The 16,316-nt window shown below is 36.1% G+C and overlaps 1 protein-coding gene across 3 annotated transcripts in view; it reads left to right on the top strand.

The window, feature by feature from the left end:
- The window catches only part of LOC149782577 (uncharacterized), a 65,962-nt gene that overhangs the window by 23,918 nt on the left and 25,728 nt on the right, over nucleotides 1-16,316 (top strand). For all 3 annotated transcript variants that reach the window (XM_089934037.1, XM_089934036.1, XM_089934035.1), the window contains 5 exons: nucleotides 281-426; nucleotides 2,601-2,769; nucleotides 4,050-4,108; nucleotides 7,999-8,127; nucleotides 14,847-14,945. In XM_089934037.1, the coding sequence (XP_089790163.1) occupies nucleotides 281-426; nucleotides 2,601-2,769; nucleotides 4,050-4,108; nucleotides 7,999-8,127; nucleotides 14,847-14,945 (602 nt within the window). The remainder of the gene's footprint in view (nucleotides 1-280; nucleotides 427-2,600; nucleotides 2,770-4,049; nucleotides 4,109-7,998; nucleotides 8,128-14,846; nucleotides 14,946-16,316) is intronic.

Genomic DNA, 16,316 nt, shown 5'->3' with positions numbered 1-16,316 from the left:
TGCACAAGAAAAATACATATATATGGAATTTCGAGAGCAATGCCACGACCGCATTATATCAGAATTCGTTTTATAACGGAGCGCGCTATAGCGGGGTCACATTGTATATAGTTTAGTTGCCCATCTTTTTTAGCCATGCGTACTATTTTCACAGTTGCCTGATTTAGTTGGGTTGGATAGTGCATGGTATAGTACATTCCAGTGGATCCTGACCATTGTAGTGTAATTGATTATATTTATAGTCAGAAGTTTAATTGCTGAAATTATTTCTTATGTCCAGGTAATGAAAAAGGCCACCCAGAGGAAAGAACACGAGCCCAATTTTGAGGAGAAGAAGTTCAACCTCAGCCTTGAGGAGGACCGAGAACAGAACAAGGAGAATAAGAAGGAACCGGTCCGCAGCAAGGAGTATAACTATGAAAGAGAGTAAGTAATAGGCTGCATAGAACTGACTAAAAATGGTCAGATCAGAACCCAGGGTATTACAGATTTTCTTAAAATCTAACTGCAGTGCACACATCATTCATAAAAACTATGTGGTACAAAAGACAGTACACACAAAGTGGATTGATAGGGGTCTACCAAGCCGGTTAGTAGATTTGCTTGTGTATTTGGCAACCTATTCAAAGACCTTACGACAGGTGATAATTCAGCCTGCGATAAATCTATCACAGGTGAATATCCACTTCACAGTGGAACAAAGGTCTGATTGCACCTGTGACACCTGGATGTTACACTGAAATTTGGTGTAATGAGCTGACATCTACACCAGCACAAGTGAAAGAATGTCATTACTCTCTGTATGTACTGTGCACCATGATATGGGCTGGGGGAAAATATCAGGTCCATGTGAGCTTGAACCTGTGACTGCCAGATTCAGTCTTGAATGCCTTAGACAAACAGAGTTACTAGCACATACTCCGATACTGCTTATGTCTGTAGATGTTACACAGTGTCATTTATAAAAGTACTCTAACTTTGCAAACATGCTCCGAAATTGAGTACTGGCTTCTTCCAGTTTGTTGATGATTATAATACATTAGAAATGCAGTTTTTATGTTTTGTTATTATTAATACATATAAAGAATTTTTTAAATATAGGGATGATGAAATATGAAAATTATTTTGCCAATAAGGTCTATGGTCTCACACTTAAATATATATCACATTTTAAATTCAAAACTTGTTTCTTAATATTTAATTTTTTTTTATGTATAATAGAATAAACCATATTAAAATTGGGTGGATCAAGTATGGGTTGTTCCAATGAACATGGAAAGGCAATTTTAATGTGGTGAAGTCACCCATATATTCAGTTCAGAATTTTTCATTGATTTCATTTAAACTTTTTGAGCCAGAGTACCCTTGAGTCTAGTTTTCAGAAAGTGCCTCCCTTGAGTACCATGTATGTTTAAATGCAACTGTCTTAACACACCTGTGGTTGCTAGGTGCAGTAGTGTCATGTTATTAAAGTGGTACTATTCACGTTTGCTAATGTGGGACTAATTTAGTAATTAATACACGCCTAGAAATGAACTGTGTTTACAATTCAGAATGGGAATATGGCCCAATTTCCATGAGAAAATATACTCTTAGAAAACTTTTTTAAGTCCCTGAATTCCCCAGAACAACTACAGAAAAATTCTACATGGCTGTATGAATCATGTTCGGTCATTTAACTAAATTGTTACCATTAGACTTAAAAGGTACTGCACCAAAGTACATGTATATAAAATATTTTTGTCTTTGCTTCATGAGATCTTTAAAGAATTAAGTTAAAGGGGTGACATTAGTTTATGCCTTCAACACAAGTGCAGTGGAAGCATCATGATTTTTCTTCTATCTCTTCTGTTGATTGGTTCTGAAAATAGTAAATTCTGTATTTTTGTTAATTCCAGTTAGTATAATATGCCACAGCCATTTTATCATTTACAATAGTTTCACATCTTTTTTGACAACTGTAGTTGTCTAGTGGTTAGAGCATCCGCCTTGGATACGGTCGGTCACAGGTTCAAACTCCAGCCAAGTCATATCAAAGACTTAATAAAAAAATAGTACTGGCAGCTGCCTTGGTTGGCGCTCAGCAAAATCGCACACACACACACACACGAGAAAATGATTTGTACAGGATTTATAAATAAGATCATTCAGAGTCATTGGAGCATTTGCTTAGTCATTTATAATGGAGACAGGAGTATTAATACCACTTAAATAATATGTTCTACCTTGCCATCAGTATTCCCAGTACTATTGTATGATAGTTTATTTTTACTGCTGTCAGTATGAGATAATAGTTATTGATTATGTTTGTTTGTAGTCTTATTTCTGAAAGATTTAGTAGTGATTGATGATGATGCTTGTAAATGATTACATGCATATTTTGTATGGAAAGATTAGAGGGCAAAATGATAGTAAAACATTGGCTTTGCATAAAAATTACTTGTTATGAGGTGTGATTTTTTTTTGCATTGGGAGCTTACTAAAGTACAAAAATAGTTGTCATGCAGGCAATATTTTGTACCTTTTTATTATAGTTTTGCATGCTAATAATAAAGTGTGAAATGTCACAATAAATTTGTATTATTATTTTCACAATATAGGTCAGATGATGAGTATTATGACAAGACTCCTATTCGTCAGATGCAGAAGAGGCAACAGCAGGTAGAGCCAGTCTGGTACCCTCCTGATGGTCAATATGAAAACTTTGAGGTACGAGCAGCAGTCCATGAGTACATACCGCCACCTCATCTACCACCATCACCATTTAGGGTAGGTAGCAAGCCTTGTTTGGGTTTGTTTTTTCTTCTTCGGCCAATTCAAATTAATAGACTATAAGTGTATGTTCATAATGACATTAGAAATGAGGTTTTTCTCTATGTCTTTATCCCATTTAAAGTCGTCAGGTTGGAAATTTCCAGTCCAAACGAGTTCATTATAAAGGATTTCATTTCACATTCCTGAGTGAAAAATAGCCTCCTGGTCTCTGAACACAATATTTGTTGGACTCTTTCACAATTCCAAGTAAGTTCCAATCATTCATCTTTCATATATGATGTAGACAAAGGGAATTAACACTTACTACTAGACTAGGTGATGTCAGAGGCAAGTGGAGAAGGCTCTTTACTTCAGTGTCCTGGAAATGAAGACTAATCTCAAAGCCTCCTACAGTTTGATGTAATGTAACCAAAGGAAGATGGTTTGTCATTAATGAACTACCTCTTCAAACAAAGGGGGACAAAGTTACTAGATTTTTATATTGTGTTATAGGAGTACCTTTGTTGATATCCCCAATATCAAATCTGACACATCCCATGTAGGCTCAGACACCGCTTCGGTGTCCTAGTGGTTAGAGCATCCACCTATGATGGGGGAGGTTGTGGGTACAAACCTTGGCTGAGTCATACCAAAGACTTTATAAATATGGTACTAACTGCTGCCTCACTAGGCACTGCATTAAGAGATTAGTGTTAGGACTGGTCAAGATAATTTAGGTCAAGATAATGTGACTAGGTGGGACATCATGCTACATGTCTGTGGCATGATGCCCCAGTGCTTGACATCACGATTATTTTCTCTGAAAATGCTTACTTGATCACATTACTATCAACCTCTCCCACCCATCTCTGAAAATTTGAGGACCCTGTTTTAGATTTTTGCATAGACTTAAACTAGGATATGGGTGGCCAGCTGGGATGGAGTTATCTGTAAGAGTCACTTCCTTTCATCTATATCGGCGGTATCCAGCATGTGGCCTGCCAAGCCGTATCCTGTGGCCCTGAAGATGATTGACGTCACAAGGTGTCGTGAGAGTTAACAAAGGTGGTGCCGCCCATGGGTCATTGAAAATGCCCTCATGCGGCCCTCATGGTGGTTTGAGTTTGAGACCCCTTATGTGTATGATGAAAAGACGTTTCATCTATAAGATGTAAAGATTTTTTTCGTCTTTAAGAGAAGGCTGGATTTAGCAAAGAGTAGTATCATGATGTTAATGTGATTGGGTCAGTATTTTCAGAGCAACATTATATTTATTAAAATTTATTCTCTTTCAGGAGAGAGAAAGATACACCCCAAGGCCCAGACACTACAGTCCCCCACCTCCATATGAAGGGTAAGCTATTCAAAACAATTAATGTTATAACAACCTTTGTATAATGAGGAAATGACAGCAACAAGTTTGGAACCAGGAAAATGTGAGCAAAATAGACATAAATGTATTGTTGAATGATGCACCATCAAATCAGTGTTCTCTTTGATTGCAATCTGATGCAAAATAACATCATAGATGATGCTGTCTCTGTTACATAATGGGTCTTTGTCATTGTACATTAGTGGCCATGAATTATGGTATAAAGATGTGCTTGATGTGACAGCAAGTGAAGTAGACTTGATTTGACTGTGAACTAGGTTTAGGTACACTTTATTCCATTTACCAAGTTATGAGTGTGTCCAGAAGTTATTGATGTGTGTAGTGAGGCATTTTGGTGAACATATGAAACTTTAAAAATCTGTATTTTGGTTAGTCAGTCCTTATAAAATTTAGTTTTGTTTTGGAAGGGTATATTTTATGCTTCAATTCGTTTTGACATGCTGAGGCATAACATGGTATTTACACCTCTCCCTCAATAACTCATGCACAATGGGGTCCAAAAACATAGACCGGATTATAAGCGATGTGTGAGTTACAGAGAGACCTAAAAAAATTGCTTTGACATCAAGAAAACCGTGTGGAGGGGGGAAGTGGCATTAGGGAACTGTGCTGTTTATTGACTGAATCCTCTTTTTACAGTCATGTCGATAATAATTTTTAATAACACGCTTTTTCTAATGAAGTTGTTTTTTATTCTGTTTAAATAATGTTTATTTTCAAAATGTCCTACATATGAAAGATCATTCCAACTGGTTTCAACAACCATCACATGTATGCAAAAAAATCTGTGTATTACTTAACTGCTTTTTGTTTTCTTGATGAGTCTGGTTCCTGTAGTGGTGTTGAATATCCTGCCTAATTGGGAGTACGCAGAGCAGGGAACTAGACTCACTGTTGATACACCACCAAACAAGATTCCTTTTTTTCAAAAACATGCAACATTTTGTGAGACAATCATCTATGTCGAAACTCAATTTTTGTACTTTTCAATTAGTACAATATTGATATCATGATTTCATTGGAAGTAATAATGAAACTTCTTATCATCCTTGAGGATATATCTAAGTGTCAGTTCAAGAATTCTCTGAATTTTGCTTGCCCACAATGATCCATATTTGTGAAATCAAGCTCTTTCATAGCTGCCAACCCTCACGAATTTGGTGTGAATTTCACGACTTTTTCAGCGATTCACGGATTCACGCCGTAAGACAAAAATTCACAAATTTTCCGATCCTCAATTATTTTAAATCTTTAATAAAATAACCGATTTCCCATTAAGCGCTAGTCGTGATATTTGCAGTTGCCGAAACGGTCCGGTACCGCTGGTCACGATATTAGTAGATCTACAGCTGATTAGTACAGTTGGCCCGGGCGCAAGCATTTTAGCCTATTTTAATCTATATATATAAGAGCAGTTTTACAAGTGCTTTTGAGAGAAACTGGGGCCTAACCGGAAATTTGATCCGCGCATGCGTCAAAACACTGATTCGAGTTACCGTTCAGCATCGCATGTAAGATTTTGAAAACGTCTTCACCACCAAGGAAAAAGAAATGTATTACTCAAAAAGTGAAGTTTAATTTGGAATATATCAAAAATTGGCCGTGCATTCTGCCATTAAACATTGATATTCATTCATGCTTTTTGCACTCAGTGTGCCATCGCAGAGACGATGTAAGGAAGAATGTCGGTTGCAAAAAACACGTAGAAGTTGGGAAAATTAAGAATTCGCAGATTTCAGCTCTGGAATATTTTAAACCATTGGCGGAAGACCCGCAGGCTACCAACGCTTAAGCATTATTTGTGAGTTTTCTTGTGTCGAACACAATCTACCTTTATCAGCTGGAGACCATGCTAAACATTTGTTCTGACATGTTCCCGGACTCGAAAATCGCTTCCAAATTTTCATGTGGAAGAACCAAAAATGCTGCAGCTCCTGTGCATTCCTCACAGCAACAGTGACAGCGAAAGAGTATTTTCTTTAGTGAGGAAAAATAAGACAGACTTTAGGGTCTCCTTAGCTGCAGAAAATTTGCCAGCAATTTTAGTCCCCAAAATCAACCAGCAGGCAAGAAGTCGGAACTGTTTTTAGTGTTTAGAAAACAAATTTACGATCAAGCAGTTGAGGAAGTTCAAGTCTGCCATAGTATCTTGTCTTGATAAATAAATATTTCTGCATATATGTAGTGTTTTATTTTTATTTTGCGAACTTGATATAGGGTAGTAATGACGGTCGGAGTAGTCAGAGTGGATGGAGTTATTGTCATGGTATTTTTCACAAATTCATGTCCAAATTCACGACTTTTTATCCCTATTTTCACTAATTTTGAGCCTGGAAGGTTGGCAGCTATGCTCTTTATTTTACGAAGTTTTCATTTCGCTTGGTTGCCTTGTTGTCTTTGATCACAGTTATGAAAGAGTCAGTTAATTTAAGGTAGTTTATGTTACATACACAATAACATTTATAAGTGTTCGATTGATCAAATGAAGTGAGTACATACAACTCAGGTCTCTAGATTTAAGTTTGTAGGATTTTCATGCTATTTCTTTTGTTCCACCTCCTTTATTTGATTCAAAAGACATAATTAACGTGGTAATACAAAGGAGACCAGCTTTTAATTCAGTGCAACAATACAACAAATACTTCCGGAAGTCAGTTATCAAAACTTGGTCAGCACTTAATTAGGTTCGCAGAGAAATGCTCACGGACATAGCTATTACGGTCAGTTGACTCATTTTACGTTTAATTACAAGAGGACACATTGCATTTATGATGATTACACTTAAAAGGAACTAAAATATAGAACCAGAACACAAATTTCAGTTGATAAAAGAATTATTTAATTTGTAATTATTTATTAAAGTACTGCCTCCACTCGACGTAAGTGACATTTTCATTGATGAGATTTCCTTAAATATTGTTAATTGTGGTGTACTAGGAATGTTGTTTGGAAAGAAAATGTAAAAAAAATTATGACCTATTTTAAAATTTGATATATTAAAGTTTATTATAATTTCCAGGTTCTATCTACCGTTTTCGACGATAAAACGAGCGATACATCAAAGTTTCCTTTACCAATTTTGATCACAATTTTCTTAAAGTTCAACAGACATGAATCATTTTTTAGGGTATTTTCTGGTATAAAGAATGGGAGCCACATCTGACCTCGCATTATAAGCAAGGGAGTGGTGTATTGCTATAAATAAGTTTTCCTGGCTTCATTTTAGTCTTATATATTTATTACTGCAAAAAGATTTATATTATATATCTTATTTGTAATATTTCCTCAAGTTGACCACATGGGCGTATATCTGGAACAGTATCACTGATACTTGGTTATTTAAAAAATAAATTTGTAAACAGATAAAATAATCCCTGAAAGAAATAGTTACTCATTAATTAACCCATGTTTACAAACATAAAAAAAAAATTTTTTTTATATGCACGACTCAGTGGCTCTGCAGTTCACATAAAGGCTAAAAAAAAGTTTCAGTTAAAGTTGGTAACTTGGTAGGAAGTTAGAAAGAAGTAAATTGGTAATGTATATACAGTAATCAACTTTTTTACATTTAAATTGATCAAAATCTCTTCAGGAAAAAGTAAGACAGTGGGGTCAGTCAAGTTTTAGCATTTATTCCAGTTCTTTAACAGACTACAGATGCCAGTGCTTGTGATGAATTGCTAATAAAAATCTCTGAGTATTAATATTTTGCATAACTAAAGATGAGATTTTTGAAGTCCTGGTCATTATTCATTTTGGATTGTCGGAAAAAATTGTTCTCCAAAAAATTGGATATTGTTTGCTACTTGACACTTTATTCTCAGCCATACAAAGTTTCACTTGTCTTGCAGTTATACTCGTTTCAAGGAGAATAGAAGAGAAAAATGGCGAGATGATAGACTACCTGTCCAACCTCAGACCAACTCTCCACAACGCATCCGAGCAGATGAGTGGAATGACCCTTGGAGTCGACAAAAATTGTAAGTGATTATCTGGTTTTGGCATGTTAGTATCTGTTTGATAGCTATAATCCAGGGATAAAATATTTCTCAAATAAATATGTACCTCATTTGGGATGTTACAATGCCTAGTAAACCGTGTATGCCAGGGGTCTGAAACACATGATCCGCATGCGGCCCATGGAGTTATTTCCTGTGGCTTGCAATGATACCAGAAATTTGTAAAATAATACTGCAGATATTTTCCTCACAGCCAGCTGGTTTTTATAAACATTTGATTGTTACATCATTTACTTCTTGCTGCCAACACATCAACAGGCTACCTTTTATATGAGCCACTTTCACTGTATGAAAAGGTTTCATTGATTCACATACATGCGAACCATTATGTTTTTGGCATAATCATTACACTTTCATAGCTGCCAACCCTCATGAATTTGGTGTGAATTTCACAACTTTTTCAGTGATTCTCGGATTCACGTCGCAAGCCAAAAATTCACAAATTCTCCAATTCTCAATTATTTTAAATCTTTAATAAAATAACCAATTTCCCGTTAAGCGCTATTCGTACTGCTGGTCATGATATTAGTAGAACTACAGCTGATTAGTACAGTTGGCCTGGTAGCAAGCATTTTATCCTGTTTTAATCTATAAGAGTAGTTTTACAAATGCTTTTGAGAGAAACTGGGGCCTAACCGGAATTTTGCTCCGCGCATGTGTCACCAACACTGATTGCATGTAAGATCTTGAAAATGTCTTCACCACCAAGGAAAAAGAAATGTATTGATCAAAAAGTGAAGTTTAATTTGGAATATATCAAAAATTGGCCGTGCATTCTGCCATTAAACATTGATATACATCATGCTTTTTGCACACAGTGTGCCACAAATTTTAGTGTTGGGAATAGTGGCAGAGACGATGTGAGGAAGCACATCGGTTGCAAAAAAACACGTAGAAGTTGGGAAAATTAAGAATTCGCAGATTTCAGCTCTGGGATATCTTAAGCCATTGGCAGAAGACCTGCAAGCTACCAATGCTGAAGCATTATTTGTGAGTTTTCTTGTTGAACACAATCTACCTTTTAAAGTTGGAGACCACACTAAATATTTGTTCCGACAAATGTTCCCGGACTCGAAAATTGCTTCCAAATTTTCCTGTCGAAGAACCAAAAGTGCTGCAGCTCCTGTGCATTCTTCACAGCAACAGTGACAGCGAAAGAGTATTTTCTCTAGTGAGGAAAAATAAGACAGACTTTAGGGCATCCTTAGCTGCAGAAAATTTGTCAGCACGTTTAATCGCCAAGATCAACCAGCAGGCAAGAAGTCTGAACTGTTTAGAAAACAAATTTATGATCAAGCAGTTGAGGAAGTTCAAGTCTGCCACAGTATCATGTCTTGATAAATAACCACAAGAACAAATGAAGTGTATGAATACCATAATAAATAGAAATGCAGATATATTTCTCCATATTTGTAGTGTTTTAGTTTTATATTGCGATCTTGATATAGTGTAGTATTAACGGTCAGAGTGGATGGAGTTATTGTCATAGTATTTTTCTCCAATTCATGTCCAAATTCATTACTTTTTATCCCTCTTTTCACTAATTGCCTGGAAGGTTGGCAGCTATGCGCTTTTTTCACCACATTACGCATTACGTGTAAGTATTCAGATTACGCGTTTTCAGTGTATCCTGCTCCAAAAAAATTAATAATTTGTTTTCTCATTTTTTTTATTAACATTCCATTAATCACACAGACTGTATTTTAGAATGGATGGCTTCTATGTAACTATGACATAAGAGTACGCTTGTCCAAAGACTTGCATGCACTTTCCTAACGGTATTATGTTCTATTTATAGCAGTTGCCCTACTTCAAGAAACATGCTGGTTTCTACTTTAATCTTTTGACCTTGGTTTCTATTTATAGCAGCTGTATGGCTTGGTTATGAGAGAATGGACTGGTTTTCTAACTTTTAATCTTTGCTCGCAGATTCTTTGTTCTAATTCAGAACAGAACCAGCCTGTAGGTATTTGGCACTAAAAGTCAAGTCAGATTTATTTTAGTTGATGTGTGCTAGAGCAAAAATATTTTTAAAATAATTTCACAGATGGATTAGGAAAAGCTGAAAAACTGATTCAGAGATGAATACATGAATTACACAATACAGCGTTCCATTCTAGGGCAGCTTCAGGCCGTTGCAGGCAGCGTGGAAGGGATTTTAATATTGGTCATGGTGGTAAAACAAGAAACCTTGAAATAGCTTGTTTACTAACTCCAGTACTGAGGTAACTTCTTTTTATACAGCAAAACTAAATTGTGGACACAAATTTTATAAATGTAGATGTGTTATTTGCCGAGTTCTTAATAAAACACGGACAACCACTCGCAGTAGAAGACTACATTGGTCCTTTGTTCAGACGGATGTTTCCTAATTCCAGAATTGCAGAAAATATGCATGTGCAAGAACTAAATCATCTAATATTGTTAGGTGTTTAGCAGAAGATACTTCACTTAAAATTGCAGAATCCATGAAAATTGGGCCATTTAGTATTGCAGCAGACAGGAGTAGTGATTGTGATAAAATGTTGTACCTAGTCTGTGAAAGAGACTGACAATGAAGAGGACAAAGTCAGAGTGCTCTTCTTTCATTACCAGATTTAACAGTAGATTCCACTGGAGAAAACATTTTATTTTCTTGATAATGCTTTTAATAAATTTAAGTTTGCATAATTGTATAGGGTTTTAAGCTGATACTGCATCAGTGATGACTGGAATTCATAAAAGAGTTGCATTCTGTATTTTGAAAAATGTCTCCATCATTGTAAATATCAGGTTGTTTCTGTCATACAATGCACCATGTTGCAGGAAAAGCTGCTGATAAATTAGAAGAACTCCTGAAGTATCATGTTGGTACTCCACTCTTACCTGACAATGTACTGTATACAGATAGATTTGATTTTTTCATCTTATTTCCCTGCTAAAAGACCCAATAACTGGAAAATATATATTTCCCCTTTTTTGTCAGGTTATGAAAAGAATATTGGTTCTTTACCATTCTAATGCTGACTGTGAGATTGTTCAGCACTGTTAACAAAAATAAAACTGAATTCAGATTCATGCTCTGTAACCCAGCACTTGGTTCTTGGTTCTCTACTGGTGTGCAAAACATTCATAATCTCAGCTGGTACAAATTGTTTTGAAATACAACATGAGAGACTGTTGCTTTTTAAAGCTCAGAGTGCTATATATGAACATTTTAAGCAGCAATTGATGTTAAAAGACCAGAAAGGGTAAATAAATCATTTTGTACATATGTTCATTGAATTTTATTATGAAGAAACCAACACTAGACCATAACGATTTAAAGAACTACTGCTCAGTTTCTAATCTCCCATTCATATAAAAAATCTTAGAAAAGGTTATATCCCAGCTTGTATCGCATCTAAATTCAAACAGTATTTTTAGCAATGTACAATCTGCATATCGCCCTACTCTTCTAAAAGTAATTAATGACATTCTCTCTGCTTTGGATAGCGGAAAAATTACAGTCCTCACCCTCCTTGATTTGTCTGCAGCATTTGACACAATAGACCATGATATATTACTTCACCGTCTCCAGCATGTATTTGGCATTCATGATACAGCCTTACTGTGGTTCAAGTCCTACTTGGTAAACAGGACACAGATTGTATCTGCAAATGGAATACACTCCAGCCCAGTTGATCTATGTTGTGGTGTTCCACAAGGGTCTGTTCTTGGACCTGTTCTCTTCATTCTGTACACTCAGTCGCTCTCAAGTGTCATAGATCATCATCCAGTGTCTCACCAATTGTACGCTGATGACACCCAAATATACAAATCTAGCCACCCAGCTGAAGTTGATGCTACCATCCAAGGTGTAGAGAGGTTCATTTCTGATGTGAAATCATGGATGACATGTAACAAGCTGCAGATGAATGATGATAAAACTGAGGCCATTTTAATCACAACACAAAGACTTTCTCATTGACATCCTTTACCTCAAACAATAAATATCAGCAACACCAACATTAAATTCACACAATCAGTATGAAAACTAGGTGTTACTCTGGACAGTACTCTCACATTGCACCAACATGTCATGAACTTATGCAAGGCTGCATATCTTGAGCTGAGACGCATCAGCTCAATTTACAAATATCTTTCAGTTGATGCCACTAAAACTCTTGTGTTTCATTAGTACTTTCAATTCTGTCTGGTTCATCTCAATATCTGCTCCAGAAACTTCAAAAAGTTAAAAACACAGCTGCTCGGATCATACTTAGAGTACCACGATCAGAGCACACCTCCCTGTTGCTCTGTACCCTACACTGGCTATCCATCCGATCCAGAATCAAACACAATTTTTTTTCTCTGTGCCACGTTTTACTGTTGGACTCTAGTCCAACATACTTATCCGACCTCACCCATGTGTAGACACCAGCAACATACTTACGCTCCTCTTCTGACAATCATATACTCATTATTCCAAGTATGAAAACAAAGTCATATGGACAGCGTTCATGTGCATACTAGTGCCTAGTAACGTGGTACGAATTGCCTAATGAACTTAGACACATAGACAGTGATCACATTCAAGAGGTCTCTCAAAACTCAATTATTTCGACTGCAAGAACAAACTTAATGACTTAATAATGTTTCCTACCTTAAATATTCTCAGCATGTTTTTTTTAATGTCTTCTAATTTCATGGTGTTTGTTTTTGTAGTCATGTCATTATGTTTTTTATCTTACAGGTGTTGTCTAATGTTGTAAAGCGCTTAGAGCTTCTAAAGATTAGGCGCTATACAAAGTCCTCATTATGATTATTATTATATGTGGATTACTCTTTTTCTGGTCGAATTACTCTTTTTGACTACTTGGATTACACTCTTTGGCATGTATGGATTCAGCCCTCGGGTCATTGTATTAGTCTTTGTGTGGCCCATGTGGTGATATGAGTTTAAGACCCCTGGTGTATGCCATCCAGTACAAATCCCTTATTGGTATTATAATTATGTTTATTTTAATTTTTGGTTTAACTTCTTGAGAAGTGAGAAGACATTTTTGCATAGTCAGCAGAAGTTCATGTAACATATGTTTGAGACAATAGAAAGGCTCAGTAAAAATGTCTGTCTGTGTGAAAAAGAGCGTCATGAGATATGTGCATTTAGACCATGTACAACCAAACAACGAACTTGGTATACACATACTGCATCATGAGATATGTGCATTTATACCATGTGCAACCTAACTATGAACTTGGTACAGACATGCTGCATCATGAGATACGTGCATTTAGACCATGTACAACCTAACTATGAACTTGGTACACAAATAACTGCATCATGAGATATGTGCATTTAGACCATGTACAACCTAACTATTAACTTGGTACACACATAACTGCATCATGAGATATGTGCATTTAGACCATGTACAACCTAACTATGAACTTGGTACACACATAACTGTATCATGAAGTTCTGAGTCTTCATTGTTTGAGGTTACTTTGTATACTCATTTATACGGTGTGTTCAACCTAAAGCAACATAAATCCTGATCTGCCATTATATAATGCACTAGCAGATTAGGGTCTATATTGTTTGGTCTTTAAGATTACTCCTAAATTCTGTATAGACCCAGATCAATTGCTGCATTATATGAAAACATATCTAGGTCTGTGCAGTTAGCATTTGGACTCGATTTATAAGCAATTACATATGGTACATTAGAAAATTTGAAAACTTTGAAAATAACTTCATAGTGGTTCATCATTTATAGTTTAATGCCCAGTTTGATTCTATCTCTTGAATTCAAAGCATGCCACCTCATTTAAAGTTCTGAACTTATAATTACAGCTCCCAAAAGATTCCTAAACTTGTATTTCAAAATGTTATGGAGAAAAGGTGGGAATAATAGAAACTATTGAGATCCCTACTCAATGCCCATGTATACACTTACAGGGCATGAAAGGTGGATTCAGATATGCAGCTGAAATTTACTTTAGGGACAGGCATGTTGGACTTGGGTGGGGCAAAGAGAGTTCGGCAGTATAAAACACAGGAGCACAGACAGATTTTCTGCAAACACTAGTTCAGAATGATGTGAGGTATGTTCAGCATTGATTTGTTGCGTACTGTATGCTCGTAGCAAATCAGTTTCTCATGTTTTGCAATGAAAATATCTCTGATGGTGATTTTTGAAAAAATTGAAGTCATGGTCCTGAACCATTTGAGATTATTTTATGAAACTTGATATGGATTTGTGTCATGACAGTTTCTGTTTTTAGAACTCTACTATTAATTGGCATCATGTAGTCATTATTATGCTGACATGCTAGCACATGTGCCGTGACCAGAGTTTATGTCCTGTAAGAAGTGGCTGTCAGATTACATTTTGGGTGGGAGTATTCCATAAGCACTCACTTCATGTCAGATTTAATTACATTTAGCTGAGTTTTTCAAGTTTTTCTTAACAGGAATACAGTTTCTTAATGATTTGGTTCCCTTTTTTAAAAAATCAGCATTTTCCACTCACTGTTTATATACAAGGTTATGCACATATTTTCTTATAAATCCACTTAATTATACAAGGTTTGTAGTTTTTCAAACCATCAGCCTGACTTCTACAAGTATGTGTTACTGCTTCTGGAAAGATAAAGACAAGTTATAAGAAAAGAAATTGCTTATGAAAGCAGTATTATTTTCTTCAAATTTGCAGGCCAAAGTCCCCCAGAGAGAAAAGAAGTCGTTCTACTGGTCGAAGAAGGTCGAGAAGGTCACAGCGTTCTAAAAGTTACTCTTCATCACATTCTTCCAGGTAATGTTTAGGAAGTTACTTAACTAGGATGGCAGGTTAATTATTCACTGAGAGCTTAATATTGTGATTCAATTAAATTCAAGTACTGCCCTTGTTATACACTATACTGATGGCTGATTTGATTGAAACAAAGACTCGCTGTGCAGCTCAAAATGATGTGGTCTTTATATTATGAAATCATTGATATGACATCACTTTCTTTGCTATGTGTATCATAGCACTGTGAATCGTGGGAGAGATGATTGGGCCTAGGGTGGCTGAGTGGTCCAAGATGCTTGCTTCTAAGAACACTGACATTTCACTTCTTTCCATGTGGGTTTGAGTTTAATGCTTGGCAAACATGGGTATGTGAGAAAACTTGTCAGTAGCTTCCCCTGGGTTGATGGTTCTTCCTGGGGCTCTTCAGGTGTTACCTCCATCAAATAATACTGGTCACCATGACTAGCTTTTGTTGTTGTTGTTCTAGGGTTTAACGCCATTTTTTCAGCACAAGATAGGCTATACATGGCGGCCAGTATAACTGGTAGAGGAAGAACCCTGGAAAACCCAGGGAAGAACCACCGACCCACAAGAAGCTACTGGCAGGCTTTCCCACGTACCCATGCTAGCCGAGCCTTGGACTCGAACCCATGCAGACAAAGGTGAGATGGCAGTGATCCGGAACGGTGAGCGCTTTAGACCACTTGGCCACTCAGGGCCCCACTATGACTAGCATATCATGTACTGCAAAATGACATTAAACTTATAGCAACAACAATAATAATGTGGATGTTATTTCCATCTTATTAAATTACGAAAAAAACATGCTGATGATGCTAATTATCACAAAATCAGTCCTGTCGGAAAAAAGGAGATGGTCCATGAAAAATATACAAGTTCTTATGAAATCTGTAGAAATTTATGACACACAATACAGTGTCATAGCATTCTTTCTGTTAAAGAAAATGATATGATCTTAGTAATTGTATCATAAAGAAAAGTTCTCTAACCAACATAGGCTTTTGTTTGCATGTTCATATGAGCAGTCATTGATCATAATGTGATGATCATCACCTTGTCCAAATGTGATTATCTTCAACCAGTGCAAATTAGATGAATTTTTAAATACTCATAATTTATTAGTTTATAGGCAGTTAGTGACATGGTAATTGGTTTTACATATAATGATCCTTATTAGGTGATACATACTCATTTCATAGTAGTACAGGAAAATACAGATCAAGCTGTAAGTTTTGTAGCAATTTTGAATTGTTTAGACCTTCACCATTATAACAACTGACATTTTTGGGAAAATTCACTCCTTCAACATTTTACCAACAATGGTCCTTAAGTATGGTCACAGTGTCACAGATTACAGTGAAATGCTGATTA

This window comes from Sinohyriopsis cumingii, chromosome 15 (genome assembly GCF_028554795.1).
Source record: "Sinohyriopsis cumingii isolate HCF-2022 chromosome 15, ASM2855479v2, whole genome shotgun sequence".
Lineage (NCBI taxonomy): Eukaryota > Metazoa > Mollusca > Bivalvia > Unionida > Unionidae > Sinohyriopsis > Sinohyriopsis cumingii.
This window is presented reverse-complemented; position numbering and strand designations above follow the sequence as displayed.